General features: G+C 37.0%; 1 protein-coding gene across 11 annotated transcripts in view; it reads left to right on the top strand.

Moving 5' to 3' along the window:
* Positions 1-26,366, top strand: part of COBLL1 (cordon-bleu WH2 repeat protein like 1) — an 81,383-nt gene extending 55,017 nt beyond the window's left edge. For 10 of the 11 annotated variants that reach the window (XM_039554987.1, XM_039554988.1, XM_010406870.4 and 7 more), the window contains 7 exons: positions 8,433-8,577; positions 9,520-9,588; positions 14,491-14,749; positions 17,241-17,326; positions 18,673-20,285; positions 20,915-21,097; positions 23,809-26,366. In XM_039554987.1, the coding sequence (XP_039410921.1) occupies positions 8,433-8,577; positions 9,520-9,588; positions 14,491-14,749; positions 17,241-17,326; positions 18,673-20,285; positions 20,915-21,097; positions 23,809-23,895 (2,442 nt within the window). In that variant the 3' untranslated portion in view covers positions 23,896-26,366. The remainder of the gene's footprint in view (positions 1-8,432; positions 8,578-9,519; positions 9,589-14,490; positions 14,750-17,240; positions 17,327-18,672; positions 20,286-20,914; positions 21,098-23,808) is intronic. The other variant, XM_019290410.3, reaches the window with a different exon arrangement.
* Positions 26,367-26,636: the final 270 nt, after the last annotated feature.

Here is a 26,636-nt window from a genome sequence, read left to right as displayed (position 1 = left end):
ATAAATTGATCTTGTAAGCATCTTTTTGTTCTTTTGGATGAATACTTTATATATTTAAATATGAGAATGTGGTCTCGCTTTATTATAAGTAGTACCTGGGGTTGGGATATTCCTGTTAATTTTGAATGTTTTAGTTACATGGGATAATGAGTAGTTTGTTCTTTACACTATATTGTAGAAAAAAGTGGACATGGGGAGCAGTCTGAACATTGTTGTGTTCCTAGCAAGTTAAAGTAAGGTTTTTATTTTAAAAATTGGGCTGTATTTTATTGAAGCTACGAGATGTGGGCTACCTATCTGAGTAACCTATACATATCCCATGACATGCAAAAATTCTGCCAATAGAATTTGTGAGAATTGACTCATTAACTGCTATCCTGGTATTGGACATATTGTCAATTGTGAATTCCAGTTAAAGATCAGAGTTAAAATTTTTGTTATATTTAATTTTTAATTTTTTTCATACATTGCTTTGAATACAGTATCTAAAGGTGGTCTTTAGATATGAAGTTATTGACATGCTAGAAAAATTAAATGCAGAACTAAATGATATACAAGTCCAAGGGATTCATTTTGAATTAGACTTGGAGACAAGAAATTTCAGACTGTGACTACCTTTATCTTTATACAATGATTTAGTCTCTCACTGATGCACAGAACCACAAGAGAGCACTGTTTACCAGAAGTTGTGTCTTTGTGTATTGTGTCCTGCTGAAAAGCTTTATCATTTGAAGAAGACAAAGGTTTCTTTCTGAATTTTAGTAAAAGGAACCTTTGGGGAGAGTAAGAAAATAATAATTTTTTTTTTTACTTCACCAGGTTTCTCTTTTAATTGAATTCAGTTTTTTAAAAAATAGCTTATTAATGTCAACATGCTTTAAATGATTAATACCCTATTACATCTAAAAGTAATGCATGACTGCTCGGCTGTCACTCAAACAATTGCTTAGATTTATTATTTATTATTATTTACTGAATTTCTTACTGAGCTAAAGTGATCTGACTGAAGTTGAATAGCTCTCAAAGAGAGGACATCCAGATGAAGGTATATTTTTGTGTGTATTTTCTATTTTGTACTACTGTGTGCAACTCACTTAAAACTTAGAGGCCTTTGGCACACATTTTTAAGGTGACTTCTATCTCAGTGGGATTCGATTGCACAGTGATTTATCAGAAAATGCAGCACTTGGGACTTAAATGTGGGCAAATATTTACTCTTCCCTTTGAATTTTATTAATTCAAGTAAAATATTTTGTCTTTTGGTATCTACCTTCAATAAATATCATCTAGTGAATGAATTTCACATAGTACATATTGCTCAACTTGATCAGGGAACTACTAATAAGGATCCTGTGAGAGCCTTCCTTGGAGAATCAAGTTGCTGATTGGATAAGTACTGCAACATTTTAAGAGACAGCCTTCCTGCAGCACAAGAGTGGTCCATTCTCCTGAGTGGGAATAGGTGTAGACATAAAAACAAACAGTTAAGTATTTTTAAACAGTCTCATTTAAATGTGCTGCTGAGAGAACTCAAGTGCAGAAATAAAAGGGGGAAGAACAATTCTCAGAAAGAAATACAGAGATACTTCTTGGACATGCAGAGCTGCTCTTAGGATTGCGAAAGCGAGCCTGGTGCTCCAAGTGGCAGAAGATGTCAAGAGCAAGAAATTTGTGAATTAGTGGTAAGCAGAAATCCAAGGATAAAGGATGAGGTCATCTGCCTTTTATTTTAGCAAGGTGTTAATCACAGTCTACATCAATTTTTTTTTTTTTTTTAAAGTATGATACAAACCAGACAGACAAAACCCAAGATAGGATGAAAAGTGGCTGCAGTTCAAACAGTGGGGGTAATGGCTGCAAGTCAGACTGGTTGTAATGTGGAGTTCCTGAGAAGTTGGTAGTATGGCCACTACTGTTAAATATCTTTATAAACAATCTACATCATGGAACTGAATCCACCTTCAACAAACTTCGGCACCAAAATGGGCAGAGAGGCAGGTACTCCAGCCACCACTCAGGGAGGCAGTGACAGGTTCAATGAGATTTTAAAAAGAACCATGTGAAATTCTCTGTGCGAAGTAATCCCAAGCATCAGTATGGGCTGGGGTCTGGTCATGTCATCCACCTTGAATCCAGTGTACCCAATAATTTTATGCTACACCTGCACTGCTGTGTCCAGATTTGTTTCCTGCAGTTCGAGACAGAGACTGAAAGCAGGCCACCATGGTGTTTAAAGGTTTGGAGAAAATAAATGTTTTAGTGGAAAGAAGGCTCAGATAGTATCTAATCATGTTCTTCTGATACCTGGATGGTGTTAAAGGGAAATCAGAGGTATATTCTTCACAAGGGTGCATGGGGACAGGATGAGAACCAATGGGCATTAGCTTCTCCAGAGGAAATTCCATTCGGACTGAAGAACAAAACTCAGCACTGTGAGAACTGACTATTGGAAGAGGTCACTCATGAGAAGTGGTAGAAGCTTCTTTGCTGGAAATGTTTGAGATGTTCCTTGACAGGCTCTTGCAATAACCAATAATAAAGTGTAAGAACTTGTTTTTAACAGAAAGTTGCACCAAATGATCTCAAAAGGTCTCGCTTAATCCAGGTCAGCTCTCAGTAAGGAGGCCAGTACAATGGTTACACTAGATCACAATTATTTCGTTGTAAACAATATAACAATTTGGTCTATCATATTCTCTGCTGTTGAAATGTGTGTCCTGCTGGTAGGACTTAGTCTCTCTCAGGCTGCTCACCAGGCTGATTGGTGTGTTCTCTGGGCTATTAAGTATGTGTGGGAATTTCACTGTAACTTCAGTGTCCAATTAAGTTAATTTACAAACATGAAGATATACTTTTTTTTCTTAAGGGTTACTTTTTATCACTTTTTGCCTTACATCAAGCATTTCATTGCAAATCATACTGCTCTTAAGAATGCCTAAGTTGGCAGACTGGATACATACTTAATTTCTTCTATGGACCAGGATGACCTTCTGCATGGGCCCTATTACAGGCAAATCTCTTTCGTAACATCCGCAAGGAAGACACAGTGAAGTGTCAGTTTTGCGTGGATAAACTGTCTGCCTGGTTTTGAGAAACGTGTCAAAGTAGTAACATCAGACAACAGTGGAATGAGCCAACTTTAAGGGAACAGAGTTCTCACTCTTGTCTTTCTTCAAATTCTCAACATATTGTAGTCCAGTTTTTCACAGCATGAAAAAGGGTTTTAATGTTTACTTCCTACAGCTTCTCTGCTACTTTTCAGTTACAGAAACTGCTTTTTCTTTGAGTAGTTACATTCTGATATGAGGATTGGAATTTTTTTTGCCTCCATTTCAAGGTGATTATAGAATTAGTTTTTATGGACACAATGCTATTTTTAGGGGAGAAAATAGTACAGTGCATGTCAGGGTACCTTTTGCAAGTTATTACACAGCATGACTTGCTTATTCTTCTATATGAGACTTGGAAGATGCCTAGTAAGCTTAAATGGTTAATGCTTGTCCAGGAAATTTCTATGTTAAATCAGGTGGGAATTGAGCATGTTAATCTCTAATATTGAAATCCCTCACTTATTTGTCAGTTCTAATTCTGGGCAAGATGACTCTTGCCAGAAGTATGTTTAGAACTAGCAAGTTTAAATACACTTGCAAGTAGAGAGGACTCTCAAGGGTTTTTGCAAAGTGTTGTTGTATAATTTAGTGTGGGTATCTTCACAGTTTTCATAAAAGTGGTTGCAATTTTCTAGTAATAGCACTTCTTTAAAAGAAAAGCATTTGATTATGCCCAAAATGCTGTGGCTGATTTTCTTTCTACTCCTTTATTTATAAAAGCTAGACTGATACATCTGCATTTTATCCCATCAATGTTTCTCTCCTTACACTATTTACAGGTATTGTATAGGAGCATGCATAAACTATGCTTGGGTAGAAAAAATTAAGTGCAGATTTTTAGTCAAAACATTTACAGTTTAAAATAATGGATGGATCTTCTCAACTATAGAAATACAAATTGCCATTATTTACACAACCCTAACTCCTAAAGAAATCTAAATCTCCAGGCTACCTCTTAAAAAAGAAAGGGAAGAAGAAGATGGGAGACTGGGGGAAGGGTGGGAAGCAACTAAATCATAAAGTATTCTGAAAAGATTTTTTAGTCACTGTCACAGGACAGCTTAATTAGGATTTCTGTGAGGGGTGAGTTCCGTGCTGAAGAAATTATACTGGAAGCTTTCTTGCCTGCAACTTGATGGTCAGCCCTTTAAAGGAGAAGTTGGACAATGATGCTTTGAGCACTATGGATAGCAGGGAGGTTTTGGGTAGAGTCAGGGTTACCTGGGAGAAGAGAGTGCTCAGGACTACCTGAAATTTGCGTGAAGATAATCTCATATTATTCTGAGATGTTTCAGAATTGGTGGTGAATTTTGCCTGCATTTACTTTTCAGTATATCAAATGCATAACTTTACTCCTTTATTGTATTTTCTTCTGTACCAGCAAGATAAATCCTAGGAAAAAATAGTCATATCGGTTGTTTGGACAGAATATCACCAGCTGAGTTTCTCCAAATACATTCTGTATGTCTTTTCTTTCCAACAGATCAGAGGTACATTACTTACTTTGTAGTACTTAGGATAAGTTTAAGTATTTTGGGAGGCTTAAGTCATGTAATAGAAATCGAATGCATGAGTCATTGTAGGAGCAAATACATATTTTTTTTCTGTTGGACATACATTTGCCTGCATACACAAAGGGAAGATAGAAATATTAGCAATGTGACTAGCAATGTGCTTTTCTATCCCCACATGACACAGTCACCTGTATACCTCTGTTAAACTTAGATATGTATGGAGCAAAAGAGGTAGGATGTAGTGATACGAAAATGTCTGTCTAGTGACCTTTGGTATGGGGTAGACTTTCCAGCACACTGAAATGCTCCACTACCACTATATTCTTTCCCAAATGCTTTTGAATTTTTGTTTCCATTGTAGCTGCAAAACTACTGTGCCTTAATTACCTTTATTTGCTTTTTGAAGTGATAAAAAGGGCAAGGCACTATGTCTGCCACTGCATACAGAGGCTGGAACTTGGGAAGCACTGGCATCTACCAGTGTTTCCTTTGGGTGGGATTTGGTGTCAAATTTGAGACTAAAAAGTTTTCATATCCACCCTTGCTTGTTGCAGGATGAAGAGGGTGTATGGTGTTAAAGCTAGAACTCCTGCTTATGTTATAAAAGTTATGACAGAGTTCACTGGTGTTTCTGCATAAACACCGTTAACTACTTTAGTGATCCTAACAAGAATTTTGATGTAAATATAACTGAAAAAGCACTGGTGTTATCATAGGCAGTTGGTATGACACATGAACACCCAGATGTATATTCCAAAGCTTTGTCAGATATGTCTTAATAACATTATTTTAATTTTTTTCCATCTGTGTAAAGTACTATTTTCACATTACAGCCTTTGTTAGGATTTGAAAGCTCTTAATATTCATATGTTGAATAATTCCTGAGAAAATCTGTTCAACACTTGAACCTTAACTGGAACATTTAGTACTTTCTTGAAATCTCTCTTTGCAAATTGTTTGTTTCTTTGGATGCAAAGGGCAGTAGAAAGGCTTATAAAAATCTAGTAGCATTTGTGCTCTTATGCTGAGAACATAATTCCCCCCCTACACACACACTTGTTGAGTGCAGAAGGGAACTCTGGTGACATCTGTTCAGCTGAGCGAGTGTGCGCAGAGCGCGGTGCCAGCCGAGTCACTGAGGGAGCCTTTGTGGAGCTGGAGAGGTGCAGACGTTGGGGCAGGGAAATGTGGCTTTGTGCAGAGCCTGAGCACAGCTGCCAGAGAGGAGACAAACACCACTGCCCAACTGCAAGGAGGAAATACTTCAGCAACAAAAAAACCTGTCATTTGGGGAAATAATATTGTATTCGATATCCCCTCCTGAATAAATTCAAAGGCTGAATACTATTAATTATTTTTACTTTTTAAGAACTATTTTGGAACTATGAATAAGAAATTATACAAGTGTAAAGTGGTTTTTGTTATGTGACATTTTATTCTGGAAACTGACTTATTTAAAAACTACTCAAGCATGCAAGTGTTTTTAATTAGGAGTGATGTGTTCCTATCCTCTGGTGTTCTTAAAAGAATATTTCACCCTGTGTTTTGTGTTTTCTCTCTTCAAACCTGACTCTTGCTTTTCTGTAAAAGGTTTGAGTTGCCTGCTTTGGCATTAGAGTGATGGGTAGAATTGTGTGAACATTTTTGGACAGTGGTGCTCCTTACAGTGCAGTATCTGTGGATCTGTTATACCTGATACCAGGGTCGGACAAAGCAGATGACTGAGGGTGCCCAGGGTGGCCCAGAGGATAGTTTTTCATTCATAGCCCTGTTCATTCATTCAGGTATTGTACTGGAATCTCACAGGAGCTGCCAAACACTGCCTGCCAGACACCTTGTGCCAGTGTCTTTTCTGTTGTAATTTTCTTTATAGATTTGATTGTGTACAACCAAATACTCTGGCTTTTGGTCTTTGATATTCCACTTACTGTGGAATGTTTGGATATTTGTTCAGTGATAGCTTTCTAAATGATAAGCATCTTTTTCCGTGGAAATTGACACGGTCAACAATTCTATTGTCTGATGTTTTTGAAAGGATTGCCAGTGAAACAAGAATATGCAGGTGTCTTTATATGCTTTCTATGTTCCTTGATATTGTGCTTTGTGAAGTGGGCTGGTTAACTGAAGCACAGAGAAGTTCTCTGAAGATGACCCCACACCCAGCTGTTGTGTGGATCCTTCTAGCCAGAAATGAATGTCACTGTAAGATTTTATTATATTGTTGAGAAGACAAGTGATAGGAATCAGAAACAGGCAGCTGTGTCTAGTTCCAAAATGCATTCCTTTATTGCTGGGATCCTGACCATTGTCATTCTAGTAGATGTGGATATAGTTTTCTTCAGCATAAGTGTACCAGTTTGGCCAAATTTAGAAATATATCCTCTGAGAGAAGGCACAACCACCCCTCCCCCACCAGGTTCAGGAAAAAATAAATTTTCCTCGAAGGAAAGTGAATAAGATAAAACTATTTATTTAACAAACACCTGGGAAAGGAAAATAATGTTAAATGGTAAAATCTTTTGCTGTGGAGGAAAAACCTGGGAAAGTGTTCGAGTCCTCCCTTTGGTCTCCTCGGAGCTGGGGCTTGGCCCAGGGCCAGGCCCTCTGTGCCCGGTGCAAAGTCCTCCCGATGTGCTCTGATGTTACAGCAATCAGGCAGTCCAGTAGAAAAGGGAGAAAATCCGAAATTCCAGGGAAGGAAAAATTCAACTCTCAGTCTCTCTCCGGAGAACAGAGCAGCTGAACCACTGGCCAAAAAAACTGTTCTGGGCGCAGCAAGCCGGGTGCTTCCTCCCTCCCCTGCCGCAGTGGGGAAAACCAATTGCTATCTGTGTGTGACTTTGAACAAGCTGCAAACTGCTTTGCAAAAGTTTTGCTCAGGTTTTTCCTTCCCCCTCTCAGGCTCAGTTTAGAGGCATAGAAAGGCACAGGAATTAATTTCTGGGCATAGGCAGCGATATGGGATACACATCATAAGGTCACCCCAAGACAATAAGGCAAGCCATAGTTAAGAATGGCGAGCAAATTTACTACTACTGTCTTTCTGAGACAGACAATGTGTTTCTAAAACAACTTAAAATGCAATTGGACTGCTATATCATAAAAATACGAGATCTTCAACAGGTATCCTTTATCCATTTTTTAATTGTTTTGATTATTCGTGAATTAAGACTTTCTACTTTTACTACAATAATGAAGACCTTACTATGCTGTAACATCAGTAAGTACTATAATTTTTTTTTCGCAACTTACTAAAATTTAACTTTGTTAAATATTGTAATAAGACAGTTGTACTTGATAAGTATTGAATTCAGGCATTCCAAAAATTTCTGTGAAAGTTCAGGTATTTCAAGGAGGGAAAGAAATTCATAATAATTATGTATACAGGCCAATTAGGATTGCTGTTGAAGGAATGGAGAAGGAAACATTGTTATGTCATTGCAGTGGGGTGTAGTTGAAACTTCTTTCCACAATGAGTTTAGCTACTTTTAGAAAAGAATTATTTTGGGTTTGTAGAATAGCCTTTGGGTGTAAAAGAATTCAGATTTCTTCTGCACTATATGTAGCAACTGATTTTCTTTTACTGCTCTATGTTGCACCTCTGTGAATATATTCAATTACTTGAGAAAATATTTTTTTTTAAAAACAACTCCTTGGAGGAATTAAGATGAAAACCACAATATGTTTGGTAATACATTCTCTCTTTCCCAGATGTATATTACAAATACTTTTGGAGAATAATTACTAGAGCTATTTTGCTGTTTTTTACTGATTGCTGATAATCTTCCTGCCCTGTCTCCCTTGGCAGGCCCCTCTGGGATTAGTACGGAAAGGTTCCCTGCCACTCAGTGACACTGCTTCCGTGAACTCCTCTCTGCGCAGGATGAAGCGCAAGGCACCCTCACCACCCTCTAAAGCACCAGAAGATCAAAGTGAAAGCAGTAATGAGCCTGGTAATCTTTTTATGCTGTTTAATTGGAAGGCAACTGAAAGTATAGCTGGCTAAACATTAAAGTAAGCCACCTTATGAGATAAGAACCTCAAGTGAGCAACCACAAAACTGCAGATGCAAAGTACATTTATTTTTGTTACCTCACCAACTGGGGAAGCCTCGAAGCAGCACCCGAGCAGAGGCACCCAAGTGGGAACACAGACACCGAAGAGCTCGGTCCATGCCAGAGGATTGCCAAACCTGCTCCCTTCCCTCTATGTCAGGGATTCACCCAGATGTATTTACCACAGTGCTTTGATCTTTCCCACAGCAGGGCAGGAATCTCCAGCATGTTCCATAAGATGCCTTGTAAGTCTATCACAGGCCTGTGTTATCTGAACACAGGTGTTCCACTTGTCAAACACACAAGATTAAACAGTAATTAATATCGTATATGTGGGATTTTGCACCCCTACTGCAAGTCACTTGAGCGTGTTTACAATCCTCCTCACCAATCTTCTGTTATTTTCCCTCAAGTGTGAGAAAAAGAGGTATTTAGAACATGCAGATCAGAAAGCACAATACCAAATTAATTATAGCCAGGTTAGGTATAGAATTGTGTTTATGTTACTCAGGTGGACTGCTTAGGGTGGGGAGAAAAGATTAGCTTCTCTGGATCAGAGAGAGTATAATAGCAAATGGACTTGCTAGAAGAATCTGGGAGAAAGTTCAATATTGTTTTTTTGTAATTCTTCTGTTTGATCAAAAATTCAGTTTTCTGGTTCAAAAATGCCTAAGAGTTGAGATTAAAATATCTGGAAAATGTGACAGTGAGCACTAGTTGCTTCAGAGGAGTTTCTTGAAGAAATCACTAGTCTGTATGACCACAATCTAACATTTTATCTAGAACTTTTGTTGGTGCAAAAATTGAGAGGTGGTAAGGTTGTTGCTTCACTTTTTGCAGTAACAGAGTCGACAGAATCAGCCTCCACTAAAGTGGAAGGAAGAGCCACTGAAATGCAGCCTGAAACAGGTTGGTTCTTTTTACAAAAGTATTGATAAAATCTACTTCGTAGCAAGCTATGGTAATTCATAGCAATAAATTACTATACTATAGATGTGTCATAAGTATAGAATTAATTTTAATGCTTCAGATCAATTAAGTTTTCCTTTGAAGTAAAAATATGCCATTCTAAAATAAAGATATTTTACCCTTAATGTCTACAAAAAACAAATACAATATATTTTGTGTTGGTATCTGTGCTTTACATTCAATAAACTAAACATTATCCCGGTTTTCCCTCTTTCCTCACAAGTTATAGAGAAGAACTATCCAGAATTTCTGTGATTTTTTTTTTTGTACCTCATAACAAGCTTTTCAAAAGCTAAAGCCCAGTGTTGTTTTTAGAACCCTGCCTTGTGCTGCCCTTGACCTGCATAACATAGGGGCAGGAGCAAATCTGTGCCTGCCTTTTGGTTGGCATCTGAACAGCCTTGAAAACATAAGTTGTAAATCTAAACTGAATGCATAAATAGTTGTTTATATATTAAATTATTTGTTGGGTGTTATGGGAAAAATGTGATACATGAAAGTATAGCTGTTTAAAATACAATTATTTAGCTGCTGAACATAATCCTTTTTTTGATTTATGCAGTTTGTACTGTTAAGTACTGTTGTTTGTAAGCACCAGACTGTAGGGTTCAGTTACAAGATACAACATCTAGAAGTCTTCTAAAATTTGCAAAAGCTTTTAGAATAATCAGTGCCAGTGCAATCTGAAAAAATAACTCTTCAATGCATTTCATAAGAATGAAGTATATAAATGCTAAGCCTGTGGAGTGCCACTGTCATTATATGAGGCTAAACAGTTACTGTGCTAGTTGACAGGAATTTTTAAGTAGTTTTCTGGCTGTTTTATTCAGGATGCCAGTCAAATTGGTTGGAGTGGTAAAACACAAATGTACCACAAGAGTTGAAAAAGTCATCTGCTAGGATGGTAGGTCGCTGGCAAAGGGGGAAAAATAAAAAATCAGTAATCAGTAAACTTGGGCTTGGTTTGTGTTTAGGGCAATTTATGTAAATTATTGGAAAAGACATTAAGTAGAAGCAATACATAATGTAATAAACGGGAGTATGAACCTGTACTGTGGAGTCCAAGGTTAAAGATCTAACAAAGCTGTAACCTTTCCTTGTCCTAGCTGTTGTAGCAGATGAAAGAGAATAATCAGTTCTGAGTGAGTGGCTTGTTTTTTAGTACTGAATTTTGTGTGTTGAAAACTGTCTTATCTACATGCAATGGGTCTAAGATGAGCGAGGTTATCATACTGGGATTTTAAATCAAGTTTTTCTTGTTTTCTTGTACTTGTTTTTATCTTAAAGTTGTTGATCTGTGCTATAATTTTTGCCTTTCCCATCACTGTAACGTCCAAGCGCTGTGTAGGTAAACAGCCCTGAACTTCAAAGAAATGGCTTGTTTGTTTTTCGATAAATTTAGAAACTTCTGATTGAGGCATTTGAGTTCTGTAATTAAATACTTTAATTTAAGCTGTAATGGAAAGAAATAGAGAAAAGTAATCACCTTCACTGGGCTTAGGGCAGTCTATATTGAGTCCTTGGATTTACCTCTTCAGTTAGTGACAATCTTCAATCTCTAGTTCTCGTGTCTTCATGCAGTGTCCTTTGCTGAAGACTTGATGTAGTGCAGTTTTTTAAAATGTACATACAAGTCACATAGCACAGCTTCATTGCCTCTTTTTTTTCCTCATGGGATACTGCTGCTCTCTGGTGGCATCTCTGAAACTGTCATGAGGCCTGTGTATAAAGGGTCCTTTCAGCAAAGCCTGTCGTGCTGTGAGAACCAATATTAACCTGCAGCAAAATCAGATGCAGTACACTTGTCCTATTCCTAGTCTGAAAATTACCACATTTGGCAACTGTTTTAAATGGATGGAATAGTTCAGTATATCTTTAATTGCAAAGTGGGACATAATTTTAACTCTACAAAACCCCCAGAGTTCCGTCCATTTGGTTTAATACTGCTTTGATTGTTGGGCATCTGGGAAGCATTGTGAGTTTTTGTCCAGCTATGACTGGCATTCCATAGTAGTTCTGTTATGCAGTGCTACTTCAGCAAATGAGCAAAATAACCTAAGCTGCAAGTACAGCATTACCTTTTGCCCTAGAATGAACCACTGCAAGTATTCAATTTGGTGTCTGTTAACTATGCTCTACTTAGACACATACACATTGAGTGGAGCTTTATAGTATGGAATAGGCAGCATTTCTCTTGTGAAATGACAGTTTTCCCATGGTGTAAAAACAGTCTTACTTTGACAAAAGTAGTTTGAAGGCACACATCTACTAGAATAAGCATTGACAAAGAATTAATGTGAACATTTAGGATCATAAGCAGCAATTCACTTTATCAATTATGATTTTTGTTCACCTTCCCAAAATTTAATTAATGCTTAGTCTTTATTTTTCTAGGGAAGAGGGTAAAACAGTGTTCAAAACAAATTTTGAAATTAGAGATGTTTAAAAAACTTCCCATCAAACAAATCTGTATAATCCTATTGGTTACAGTATTTCTTAAGCACCTTGTTAAGGGCTGTAGAGTCAGGAGCAGATTTGCATGATGTAGTCAGGCTTTTTGGCTCTGGTGCTTATGAGCATAAGAGCTCACAGAGCAGCACCAGCCTGTTCTCTGCTGGGCAAAGGGTATTCTTACTGCTGAAAGGAGAGTCGCAGTTGGTATGTCAGTCGTCAGGTGTGTGTATATATATCTATTTATATATATCTATCTTCACAGTGGCACACTGTAGATTCTAACAATGTTGATTTAGGGCTACTTAAAACCCAGTGACTAAAGTTCTGAGAGAATAAATTATATGCAGGTAGAAATGCAATTTATGTTACATATGGAACTACAGATAGGGTGTATAAGCAGTAAGGCAACAGTATATAGCCAGTATTGCTGTAAGTTCTTCCTAGCAGTATGTTGCACGTAAAAGCTATAGACTGAGGGTTTGGAAACAAATCAGAATCTGACCTGCTCCCCTAGGGAGTTAACTGCATGATGTAAGTGAAGGACGGTTGTTAAATGTTGTTTGTTTTCAAAAGTATTCAGACTTTATTCTGCTACAGCAGTGATGGCCCAGGTCTGGAATGAGACCCAGTAACAGATGAAAACCCACTAGCAAGCAAAGCTGATCTTATGCTGACAAATGAGGTAGAGCATTTTTTTAAGAAGTGTGAGGGCTGTTTTTGTTTGGTATTATCCATTTGTAGGTCTGGTTAGTCCACCCCAATGCTTGGAAGTGTTTCTAGCACAGCAAAGAACAGGCTTTCACGTAGCAGGAATGTCAGGAATGTCTCCTACCAACCCAAGCTAAGTTTCCATCCCAGGAGTAGAGATATAACTCAGCCTTTGTTACACTCCTCTCCAGAGGAAAAGCAGCAGAGAAATGACAGCAGTGCCTGGGCATAAAACCGTAACAGCTCCAGAATGCTTCCATTTTTCTTGTCAGAAGTCCTGGCTATTCTTTGTTGTATAATTCAGTATTCAGACTGAAAAATCTGGCTTTGTTCCTGTGGCTGGTAATGGCTCAGGCCCGTGGTGTAATAGGTCTCACCAGTGAAGGAGGCAATGTTCTTGAGAGCCAGTTATGGGCTGTGGGATAGTCTTGACCGGTTTAATGTTTGCTCACATTTTGTTATGCTTTGTTTGTGCATTTTGACATATATATTTAACTTCTCACACATAATGATACTGACATTACTAAAATGATCTCTATTGTAAACATCAAAGTTTCTGTTCTGTACTGAGCCTTTCTCCAATACACACATTCTCTTATTACTTTTCTCTAACAGTGTACTTCTCTAGAAGTACTGGAAGCATTGTAGGATACCAACTGCTAAAAAAAAGTTAGTCTAAGTTTTTTGGTTTTTTTTTTTTGTTTGCTTTTTTTTGGTTTTTGTTTGTTTGTTTGTTTTTTTTTTTTGTACTCTGGGATCTGTGACTTTCCAGTATTCCTTACTTTTGCTTTCTTTGTTGACTTTGTTGACTTTTACTCTTGGAAATTTACTGCTACTACTTAGAAAGACTGCAACCTAATTTTCCAAGTGCAAGGCTTGTTCCTAATAGGTATCAGTGCACCCAAATCTGATGGGAGTACCCTGGGCAGGTGTATTTATTAGTTCAACTTCAAGTACACTGATTTATCTTTGTCCTAATCCAGCAACCCAACCTTTTAGTTTAACTATGCTCTGGTTGCAAATGTCAGTATTTTTATGGATTAGCACTTTTCTATGAACTTTATTTTTCTACTGTAACATGAGGCACTGCACAAGACACTTTAATAAACTTAGGATGGTTATGGGAAATTTTTGCTAACAGTGATGAAACTTGTTCAGGCCACAGGCAAAATTGATATTTGGGTCGCTCTTTAGTTCTTTAACATTCCTGCTCTGATATAGAGGAACTGTGCATTTTAAAACCCACTGGAAAGCTAATGGAAGTACAAGAAGTCTGGGTAAAAGAAACTGTCTGCCTCCATGAAATTAGGGGTTATGAGATAGATCAAAATATATTTAACAATCTTAATCCAGTACGTGGGTTAAGCATGGAAAGTGTTTTAAAGTAGGTACAGATACAGAACCAGGTGGACAGTAGCATGGTCATGACCATATTCTTGTGTCAGAAGAGAGAATTGAAAACAACTAGAGAATGCTGTGAAGTCTGGATGGATCTCTTTTTATTTTTTTTTTAAATTTACCTGAACTATGAAAAAAGTCAGTTTTCCTTCTTCAAACTACTTAGGCTGCCTTCAGCAGTCCCTTTTTATCTACAACCTGCATTGAGAGCTGTGGTTTGGTTTGGGTTTTGTTGGGTTTGGGGGTATTCTCAATTTTTTTTTCTTTCCTTTGTGAGTGTAGATGTAAGGAGCTCAGAATACAACCTGGAAGGAATTGATGAAAGGGAAGAGATAAGTGTGCAACAGGGAGAGGAAAGTGAAAGTACCAATACCTCTCCCAGGATAGGAGAGGTTGCTGCAGCCTTCAGCTCTGCTGAGATACCACTGGAAAATGACAAAAACGATCCTGCTTCATCAGCTCCCGTTCCTGGCAGTGTTTCCGTAGACAACTCGCAAAGCTTCGAGGAAGAAAAACAAGAAAATATGAGCACAGATGGCAAGTAAGTACGTTTTGTGACAAAGAAAGGAGCATTGGGGAGACAATGGGGGAGGCAAATAAAATGCAGAGTGCTGTTTCATTGTACAAAATAGAGAATTGTGAGAGAGGAATGAGCTTTAATATGCTTAGCTTTCATTGTAGCACTCTTCTGTGCACAGTAATTCATGGAGCTTTTCAGCAGAAATGACAATGAAGTGTTCTGCAGTCTATTCTGTTTAATCTTCCCTTTCCTTACTATTCAAACAGCTGGAGCCCAGAAAAGCTGAACCCAGCTCTAAAATGCCCAGTGTATTTACTAGAGCAGCGTGCTGCAAAAAATTTGGCTTGATTAGGTAAATAAAAATACACAAATTTATTCTTACAGATGGGGAAAAATGGATACATCAGCCATTTCTGGTTTTTTGGGCATGATTCTTATTGCTTGCATATTTGTTTTGGCTTTAATTTTTATTTTTTCTTTTCCTTATGTGTGGTCTTGACCTGTCTCAATCCATTTGCTCTCAGGAAAACAAGTTAATTCAGCTTTTTTTAAAGAATAAACACATTAGTTTCCTTAAGCGCTCTTTTTCCCTTCTGGTGATGCTGTACCTTTGCCCTTCAGCATGTTTGTTAAACTACCTGACTCAGCAGGTTTCCAACATGAGTTAGTGCCTGCTTGAAATAAATGTTGATTGTCCAGAGAAGTCCCATTGTGTTAATGTAATTCACTATTTCTCTGTTCCCTGGGGCAACTAAGCTGGCTACTGTTCCCAAATTAAATTGAAAGAACTATTTCGATTATTGTACTGAAGCCAAAACGTGTGACTGCCCTAGTAGCCAAGAACTTTCAAGGTAGTAAAGAGACGTTTAACTTGTATTTGAAGGGACGTTTTTGTCAGTCCAAAGTCAGATGTGGCTTTGCAAAAATATTTGATACTCTGTCCTGGCAAATATTGTCCCAGTTTTTCCTCTTTGGGGATCTAAAAAATTGTCTTGAATTTGCAAATTATGAGGCCTGTGTTATTGGGCCAGTTTGCCTGATTGTCAAGGGGATGTTTCTGTCCCCTCTCCCCTGTGAATTGGTAGTAACCTTTCATGTTTTATAATCCTGGTGAGAGTCAGCTAGAATGTACTGCATTCTGGTTTTAGAGTTTGGCAATTGCTTCCTCAAATATCATGGGGATTCCAAAATGAGGAGTAGTGTTTCTCTGACATCATATATCTGGAAAACAAGGTAATTTGAATCTTATATATAAGATCCAGTTACTTTGAGAAGTGTTTTCTTTTTTAATCAAACCAGGGATATATGCAAAATATTCCAGTCAAAACCACTAATTTCAATAATGATACTCTGTGGTGTTTTATGGCTTTTGGGTTTGGTGGGTTTTGATTTGATTTTTTTTAAAATTCCTATTAAAAATCTAGTTCAAACTGTTGTTAATAGTTTTAGCTCAGTCCCTCAGCTGTGTTAAAAGGAGTGGAGCTAAGTAAGAGTACAGAGTGCAGGACTGAGCTCTAACTTTCTTCCAACAGTAATTTTGAGAGCATATGCTCTCAAAACCATTTGGTGGTTTATTGGACACTTACAGTATGTTTGGGACTACACAGGCAACATGAGCATGGATGGTTATTGAGAAATGTGTCATTTTAAATGCTTCAATGCAGATGTGTCAGCTCAAGGCACTGATTCTGAAAACTGATACATTTGATGTGGCAAATTAATTGGAATCTTCATAATGCCAGTATTTCTAACTACATAAAATAAAAATATCTTGAACAAAGTTTGAAGTTGTAATAACTTTCTATAAAGAAATTTTAAATATTTTTGCCTTTTTCATTTACCTTCTGAAGCCAAGGACTTAATATCGCCCCCCACCCTCAAAACGATTACTTTTTTATTCAGCATTTTTGCAGTTCTCTTGTGCCCCATGAAATGAGGGAAATAGATATTGTATGTATTTGCAAGATGTTTAGCATGCAAGTAACATGTTGTGTGTGTTTCTTTTCTGTTCTCAAGGTATTTCTTGAAAGGGACTATTTTGCGAAGTCTGTACTGCTCAGTTTGTGGGTTCATACACAGTGTCTCATGGCAGCTTCCTGTGTATCATGCTAGGGACAAAGTCAGGGACACATTTTAGATGGGGGGGTGTCAGAACACTTTCTATAAAGTGAAAAACCATTGTGGCTTCACTGGAATGGAGTTGTTATTGGAAAGTGGCTTGTTCAAACTGCACGTGTAAACAAAAGGAGGGGGAAAAGAGAAGGGAAGATGGATCATCTGCTTACACAGAAGCAAGTGGAGCTGCATGTCATTTTGGTAAAATACCATGGCAGCATTTCCTCTTGTTTTTTAAAAAAAAGAAATCTATTCTGTTGAGTATTCCAGTGTTTGGCAGAGCAGTTCTGTTTTGTCCATCTGTGTTTGGAGAATATTGCCAGTTCTCTTGCATCATTCCTTGTGTTTACTGAAATGAATGATACCAGCATATTTAATGTACTGTTGTGCTTTGCAGAGGACTACAGACTAAGATAAGCAGTGAGGATGCTGGATTTCAAACAGACGGGAAGCTTAAAATTTTAGCTCAAAATAAAAATGATGGTGAGTAGTTCCCACTTGTTAATACTTGAAGCTTGAACTTTTCTATTCCTTTGAAGAAATGGCTATACAGTCAATTCTTGAATTGTTATAATGAGATTATTTTCTTTACACCTTCTCTAGCTCTAGTGTATTTTCTTTGAGATGAAGTGGCAAAAATTGGCTGCAGTTTTGGTTTTTTGGGGTTTGTTTTTAATATACTTTTGTTTTAGCAGTAGTCAAAGCTGTCTCATGCTGTTGTAGGATGGTTGGGTGGGACAGTGCTGAGGAGGGGGAAAGCTGAACACAAAAGTAATCCTGCCACGCGGGGTGACATGGCTGCCACACCCCTGTGGGGAAGAAGCAGCCATCAGTTGTTCTTTGCTTATGAAATTAGGGTGAGTTTTCTGCATGAAAATACAAATATTTTTAAGCACAAATAAAAGAAAGTGACACACTGATCTGAAACAAAATGACGACATCCTGTGCATCTAATGGGTCATAAATTTTCCTGTGGATTTAGTGACCTGACTGATTTATTTTACTCTTTTGTGACACTGATTTTCAGATTTATATATTAGGCCTTCTATAGTCTTTTATACTCAGTATACCTCTGTTAATAAATCATAACAACACAAGTCCTGTTTATATGTGATATAAATTTTAACTGCCATTTTATAGCATACATGAAATGAGGATTTTTTTTCCCTACAGAATACCACTCCAAATGATTATTTCTGAAGAATTTAATTTTTCCCAATATTGTGTTTAAAACAATTTGACTCAAATATTCATGTGTTTGGGATTTGATCACATGCTTAGTTTAGGGGTAGAAAATTGAATTATCAGACCACCTAAAGGGTAGGAAAAATAGGTTTGCCAAATTGCTCTTGTCCATAATATTTTTCAGTTGTTCCTTGTACAAATACATAAGGCGTAATTGACAAATAAGATTTGTAACATTAAAACTAAAGGACAGAAGCCACAAATGTGTGGAACTAAATAAAACCTGCATCTAACTCGATATTGAATAGTCCTTGAGCTCTTGAGTCACTGATGCCTATATAATGAACTGAAATTCATTAGCACTTTTTAAATTGTTTGAGAATAGTTTTTTCTATTAAGTCGATGCATGGCATCTGTAACCTGTTTATCAAGGAAAAGTACCTGAATCAGAATACAATTATTTGGCAATATTAGTCAATATATTTACATCTTTAAATAGCCTTTAAAAGTGTTAAGGAAAAATTAGCATCAGTGAAAAGCAGTCATTGTTTTTAAATACATAGAATGTAATGAGGAAGATTGAATCTTTTTTGGCATTTGATTTGGCATTGGTATTAATTTTGGAACCTTTCTTTAACTTAAAGATCACAGTGATACAAAACTCCTTCCAACAACAGAAGAAGGGAAAAAACTTCAGACAGCTGAAATTAAAGCAGTAGATTTTAGAGAAAATAACAAGCTTGAAGTTGACAGACTATCAAACTGCCAGGCATGTGAAAATGACATCTCTGTAAGTCATAGAAATTATCCTCAACTGATTTCAGAAAAGCAAGATGACAAAACAAATCAAACCAGCTTGGACACAGTAAAAACTCAGGATGTTGGAATCCAGACTTTGGATAGCAATTTGGGAAGGACTACACAGAAGGAAATTACTGTTCCTCAAGGTGTTGAATCATCCACATTTAGAGAACTAGTCCCTCAACACAACAGAGATAAGAAGAACCCCCTTCTTCAAGTGATGCATGGAATGCATCAAGAGAGTGAAGATACTTCAATAGAACAAAATCTTGAGACACAAGAAGTTACTCATGAAAGAGTAATTCCAATGAAAGACCAGAGTCACATCTGTATAAATGGCAGTAACTTCGCTTCACGAGAAACAACTGCAGAAACTCCAGATGATTCTCCTGTAAAAGGTCACCCTTTTTATAGACAGGACACCAAACCTAAACCCAAACCTGCTAATGAAATTACAAGGGATTACATACCAAAAATTGGGATGACTACTTATAAAATAGTGCCTCCAAAATTCCTAGAAATGATGAAGAGCTGGGAATCAGAAGTTCCATTAGATCATAAGGAACAAGAGGTATCTACTTTGGAAGACCCCAAAGAATTCATAGTGCAAACTGAAATTCCTCATCTGTCAAAAAGTGTGGGTCCTTCACAGGTTGGTTCACAAAATGAAGCTGCAGCAGCAAATGATCTGCTGCAGAGAGTGAACAGCACTTCTGACCATACTGTGACCTCTGGAGCTGAGATTACTACTGAGAGCAACCAGATGGAAAGAGAGTCTTTCAAGCAGTGTGCCCCACTGCTGCTAAGTTTGGATAATACAAATGCTTCTCTTGAGACTCAGGACAAGTCAAATGCATTAAGTCCATTAAGTCCCACAACAAAGCCTAGTTCTTTTTATCTGCAGATGCAACGAAGAGCTTCCGGTCACTATGTGACATCTGCAGTTGCCAGAAGTACAGTTTGTGCTCCTAATTCAATTCAAAATGAAATTAAGAATACAGAGATGGGTAAAAAAATCTCGTCACCTGATTTAACTTCTTTGGCTTTACAAAAAACAAGTATTCCCTCTCCTCCAGCAGATCAAGAAAAAGTTGATGATGGAAAAAACATTGAATCTTCCACTTCTCCTGTTAAAAGCAATAAGCTTTTAAGTTTTCCCTCCTGTCCTCCAGCACCATTGAATCTAAGAACTCTCAGAACTTTTGCAGTTCCAAAGCCATATTCCAGTTCAAGACCATCCCCTTTTGCTCTTGCTGTCTCATCTGCAGTCAAAAGGTCACAATCATTCAATAAGACGCGTACGATCGCTAGCCAGGTACCAAGAGAGGAATTTCCAGTGGAACTCTCCTCTGCCCCTTTGGCAGCTGGATTCTCCTCAGCTACTTCCATGCCTGAAGTGAAAAGCCCTTCCTTACAGACCGTAACAGCAGGGTCACAAAATAGTCTAATGGATAAGGTAAACTTTATTTCTAATACTAATTGACTGTGGATCCACTGCCATCAAGTGCAACCAGTGTAAAGTCTTGTTTCTGAATTGCTTCCTGGTCAGAAAGCTCTGTATTTGTACAGGGAAAATACCCTGTGGTGTCCACCAGTAGCACAGCATTATAATGAAGTACAGGGATACAGGGAATGTTAAAAATGAGAGCAAAATCATTCAGATGATCGGAAATAACTTTTCCTGCCGTAATTAGCATCCCCTAATTTAAAGAACTGTCAATTAATTAGTTATTCCTCTTGTGTAATACTTATTTTTAAGCTTGGAGTGCTTATGATTTGTTCTTTATAGTTCTGTGTGTTGATTCCTTAAATTTAATTCTGAGTGGTGTGCTCTCTTTGGCTTCAAGTGGTCATGCCGCAAGCATGCTTGAATGGAGATACAAAGTTTTGCTGGCGTAATTACATGAGAGAGAAACTGTGCTATGCTGGAAATGTGGCTGATCTCTGAAGTCTTGAATCAAGCGAACACTAGAATGGCAGCAGTTTGCTATGCAACCTTGTGTCAGGTTGATTCAGATTGCCATTTATAACTAATTCAGATTAAAGGTTTTTGGCTTCTTTTCCTTCCACTTCCTCCCTTTATAGAAAGGCAGCCATGTGAATAGTGAGCAGAAGAGTCAGGCGCAGTCAAGTGCTTCCCCTGACCACCCACACCCTGTCACTAAGAGACAAACCACGATGACGCTCCCGCGCGCTGACCCCGAACAGATCCACCAGAGCTTGCTGGCTGCAATCCGCTCTGGAGAAGCTGCTGCCAAATTGAAAAGGGTGAGTTTTCATCATTGCATCCAAAACAAAGAACTCATGGTACTTCCTTCAAAATTACCATACTAATGCCTGATTCTAAAAGCAGTTAGTTTTGGCACAAACTGCTGCCAAGAGGTCTCTTAACAATGGGAAAGGGAGATGGGGAAGAGGGTCAGTTTTGCAGAATAAAGTGGTGAATGCACCCACAGAGCTTTGAATGTCTGTATTTTGATACAGTACAAATGTAATCAAAATCTTCTTGAAATGAAATATAAATCTCTAGGTTATCAGTTAAGTATCTTGTCCATAAAGTCTGATTTGTTTGTATTTACATTGTTTGAAATTATATGGTTTTAGAAACCTGCTGAGCAGCTTTGCTCTAGACCTGAAGTGGCTGCAACCTTTTGCAGGCAGATAACACAGTTCTGAAGACTATTTCTTATTTATTAGACTTTATCAGGTCCTTAATCTGTTTGGCATCATAACTAAGATTTTTCTCTATATTTTGTCAATGGTCCTGGAAGGACCATCTTCCTCTACCCCCTCTGGTTAAAAATTGTCTCTCCTAAAATTAACCTACACATCTCTCATTGTGTAAAACAGTGCACATTTCTAAAATCTGTACTGTTTTAAGTTTGCAACCAATCATAGTCTCACAAAGTTTTCTTGACATCACATTAGTATTTTGCATTCTGTTTTGAGGAATAGTTTCTCACTGCAGAAGGTCAAAGAAATTCAGTACTTTTTTTGGTTTTTTCCCCTTTTTCACTTGAAAGAAACTTATGTTGTATAGTAGGTGGATACAAGGGACATTTTTGTTTATGGAAGTCTTTGATTCCCTTGGGTCAAAATCTCACAGTGAGTGGTCAGATAGTGAAACATTCCATTTCATAGGTTTTTGGTTTCACCGTAGCAGTGCAACAGCCTCTGAGGCTTGTAGATCTCCCATCCTTTCTACAATGAATAGGAAGACAGAGTTTCCTGGAAAAGTTACAAGCATGCTCATGTAGGTTTTTGATCTCTAGTCAGTACAAATGGTTTATGATACACTGTAGAATTGCTTCTCACTCTATGTCAGCAATCACATTAAAAGCAGGATAAAATTAAGAAAATGCTGTATTGTTCAGAATCCGTTAGAGGCAAAATCTGTTCTACCAGAAATACTGTTTGGATTGTATTTGCATATATATTTTTTTCTCTTCTAATGCATAATTACATTCTGAATAATATGACACTTTACTTACTTACTCCTTTTCATAGAAATGTTTTTAGTGTAGATTTGACCCATGTAGTCTTTATCAGTCTAGGTACAAGAATGACATGGGGAAGAGGAGAGAGATAATGATTGAAATTGGTTTTCCCCTCCCTTTCTCTTCTGTGGGTGGGAGATGTGCTTTGTCAGTAAACTACATGTTGAGACTGGGGTGATGAAAGGGCTGTACTTTTTAAGGAGACATTCTAATAATGAAGAAGCTGTAACCATAAAGAAGAGCAGTCTGCAGCACAGAAACCTGAACCAGGCTTTAAAAAAACCCCTGGAACACAAATAAAATGCAGTGAAGAACTCACTGAAGTTTTGCCAAGCATAAAATTGTACATGCTGTTCTTTACACTTTCAGAGTGCATATGCTGTGGTACAGGTATGTCTGACAGCAGAAGGAGATTTTTTTGGCCTACAGCAAATTTAATAAAAACATGGTCTCATTTTATGTTTAACCTGGAGAACTGGCAGTAGTAGGACAGAGAAATGAAGCATTTTGTATCAATAAGTTATTTGCACCCAAAAGTGCTTTTGAGAATTGAAGGGACTTGGAGAATGCATACACCTCATAGCTTCCAGTATCATACTGCAGTCAGGAAAAGGAGTAATAATCCGATCCATTTGAATTATGAGAGACGTCCATCAGGTGCTTGCTTCTCTTTTTACCTCTTACCCCACACTCTCCCTTCTTGCAGCTCTGAGAGTCATTAAAAAAATATAATCCTGGCACCACTTGCCAAGTTCTTAATTTTTTTCACCCTCTGTTTTACTTAATGTGTTGTGAGTATGCAGTGCTGAGATCTGTGGCCTTTTATGTTGCTGGTCTTTCCTGTTCAATAGGGCCCTCAGTAATTACTAACCTAAAATGGGTAAAGTGAGGTTTCTTTTTAATCATTTTTCTCTTGATAATGTTTTCATCATGTTTAGTAAACTGTGTGCTGTGGTATGTGGTTCTCATGGCTGTGGAGCATCTACAGCTCCCATTAACTCTAGTTGGAGCTGTTGGGCTGTGCAGTTCCACTGAAAATCAGGCTTTGGCTATCTGTGCTAAAAGTGATGGTTTGCTTGTGATAAAAGAAACATTACCATGGTATACAGGAGTGTTAGAAGATTTAGTAAGAAATCAGGTCTATTCAATATTTAATAAAAAGTGTTTGGTTTAGTGATATTTTTCAAGTATTTCTTTGCAACCAGGTGTGGAAAAGGGCTAAAAATTACGCATTTTTTGAATAGTTATACATGAAAATTTTTGTCAAGAAAAAATGTGTTTTTAAGTAATGTCTTATGTTTCTGCTTCTCTAGCATATATGCTTAGTTCAGAAATCGTATAGGAGGTCTTCCATTGCAATGAGAAAAGCACTAAATGAAGTAACACTGTGTAACATATTAGAGAGATAAAAATCTGGAAATTTACATTGGCATTTTTTTAATATTTTTTTCTCTTTCTTTTTTTTTCCCTCCCTGCTCCCAGGTTGGTCCTCCATCAAACACCATAGCTGTCAATGGAAGAACCAGGCTTAATCCTTTGTATTCCGCTGAAGCTAAGGCTAATCCCTAGATATTATACCAAATATTTTGCACTTTACTACTGCTTCATAGGCCAACTTAATACTAACTACAATTTTTGAAAGTGTAAATGCAAGTATATGTTAATATATTTTTGTCAATGGTTATAAGAATTTCAATCTGGGTCTTTTGATGCCTTGAAAAGATTATTAGAATATGTAAATTATGGTAGTATTTTGCCTTTTTCTCTTTATAAAGTTGACTGTGCTGCTAAAATGTTTTAAGACGAGGTGTAGGTGAGCTTTGCTTATGATAGAATGAGAATTGCAGATTCTTGCTTTTAGCCTTCAAGACTGAATAATATGTAGCACTATGCTGAAACTATAGATTGGAAGCAACCTAAAAGTTTTAGCTCAAATAATTAGTTTTCAATTGTGTATTACTTTAACAGATTGTAAGAACCTTAATCTACCACATGCTGCCTCCATATTACTTTATAAAATCAAAATTTTAATTAGTAGAAATCTTATGTCTGAATCTAATGTCTAAAAATGATAGATGGATTTGTTCCTTTAGCAGAGAGTAATTGGGATATGTGGGATTTTTTTTTTTTTTTTTTTTTTTTTTTTTTTTTTTTTTTACTCTCCTGTCATTTTTTTCCTGGTAGCGTGCACACACACAAGAAAATCAGGACATAAATTATTGGAAATTTTTGTACTACTCAAAACCTTTTCTTAACAGTAGCACTACATGATGTTTCTCAACTACTCTTTAAATATCTGTATATAGCATTTACCTAATACTCAGATAAGCAATACTTTTTGTGAACTAATTATATCTTTAAGTAGTCATCAACACATAGTCACTAATAAAATACAAATTCCAGTTCTGATACTTAATTAAATAGAATATATTTTTTTCACTGGAAGTATAACTAAAAAATGAACTGCTTTGGACTTATTCATATAAAATATTTTAATATTAAAACAGCACTGTAACACAGAAATCATGCTTGTGTCAGAGAGCATCTATTTATAGATTAAGCATTAAATACCAAAATGGGAATATATATTAAAAGAAAATGTTTCATGTTATATCAATTTTGAGTTTCTTGTCAAGATTATACATTTTGGGGAGGGGATGGAAATATGATCACAGTCATGATGAAATAGCTACATTATGGATGCATGCAGCAAGTGTTGGGGTATTTGCCATATTAAAATATTTTCTTGCTGGACTTGATTTAAAATTAAGCAACTGTATTTAGTTTCTATTCTTTAACAATATATATATTTTTTACTTTAGAAACATTATGTAACTCAGTTTCAGAAACTGATCTATATGTGCATTTTCAAATTGTTTGCTGCCAGGTTTTTGTGCAATAATCTCAAAGAGGTCTAATTACTTTCCTAGTAAGGAGTCAATTACTGATTTCAAGTTATGGTGTTAACTTAATGCTGAAACCCTTTAAGGAATGTTTTAGTAAATAAAAATTCATAAGGAGAGCTGATGAACGTTTTTTCATTGCTGTTCACTCCTGTTTTCTCTCCTGTATCTTATTCCCCTGTCAATGTGTGTTACCACTTCCATCTCCTCCTTGTTCTTGCCTCCAATCAAGAGCTCATTCCAAGGGTGGGGGAAGCTCACATCGTAGTTCAGAAGATCTGGTTCAGGGTCTGACTGTGAAAGAAAGTTTCAACTTTCACTTGAAAGTAGTGAGATAAAAGATACAGGGGCTTTTCTAGTTTCCAACTGGGGCTTACATTCTAGATTTCACTGTGTCTTGAGGGACAGACTTGAAAATTGTAACTTGCTCCCTGGATTCTAGAGTCTGTGCTCATTGTGATATTTGAAGTCTGTGTTTTAGGCATTCTTATACAACATGCTGATCTGTAACCGCCAGAGAGAGGTTGCACTGTGAAAAGAGTCTCTTCCTTGTACTTTGGGTATGTGGGGGTTACAGGGTTTTTTTCAAACCTTGGTATTCTCTGCCAAGGTGACCAAAGTTATGTCATAAAATTACTTTAATCTTCGTCTGTGCTAATACAAATATATACAATCTTTCACTTTTTTCAAATGAATCAACAGAGTCCAATTATTCTTCTTTTGGGGAAAGCTCAAATAATTGTACGTTGTTCTTTTCTTTAGTTTTGACTACAAAACTGTATACTGTCTGTTTCTTAGTCCCATATGTTAAAAATAAACTGCCTTTTCATGTGAACTCCTGAAGGCAAATATTATTTTATGTAACAGAGATTAAACCACCTTGCTTGAATTTTAGGGTTTCTTCTTTGTGTAACTGAACTTGCTTGATAACTAACTGAAATGTCTACACGTGCTATAGTACTGTGAAACTTTTCAATGAGACTTTTTGTTACTAGCTGGCAATTTTGTTTAGCAAAACTTTCTCTTTCCCTCTTCTTCCAACATGTGTATGTAAGACATTTTTAAATACTGCTATTGTATTTCTAGGGATGCTTTTTTTCTTACACTCTTTTATTAAATTCTACCAGAGAAACTCTTGATGAGCTTGATGTGTTTATTCATTATTCAACCATGAAAACATTTCTGCTCAAGTAACAAGTTAAGTGTTTCTAGTAACTTCAAGCCCAAGATAGACAGCAGTAAATTTTTGTTGTGAATGCCTTACATGCAGGGTAAACAGACTTTTTTGAGCCCAAGAATGCTTAGTTTGACAACATGTATCACAGATGTCTTCCAACAGGAGGCAACTAGTTATGCCATACCTCTTATAATCCCCTTGATTTTGCATGGCAGTCAAAATGTTTAGGA

The sequence above is a fragment of the Corvus cornix genome, chromosome 7, assembly GCF_000738735.6.
Source record: "Corvus cornix cornix isolate S_Up_H32 chromosome 7, ASM73873v5, whole genome shotgun sequence".
Classification (NCBI taxonomy): domain Eukaryota; kingdom Metazoa; phylum Chordata; class Aves; order Passeriformes; family Corvidae; genus Corvus; species Corvus cornix.
This window is presented reverse-complemented; position numbering and strand designations above follow the sequence as displayed.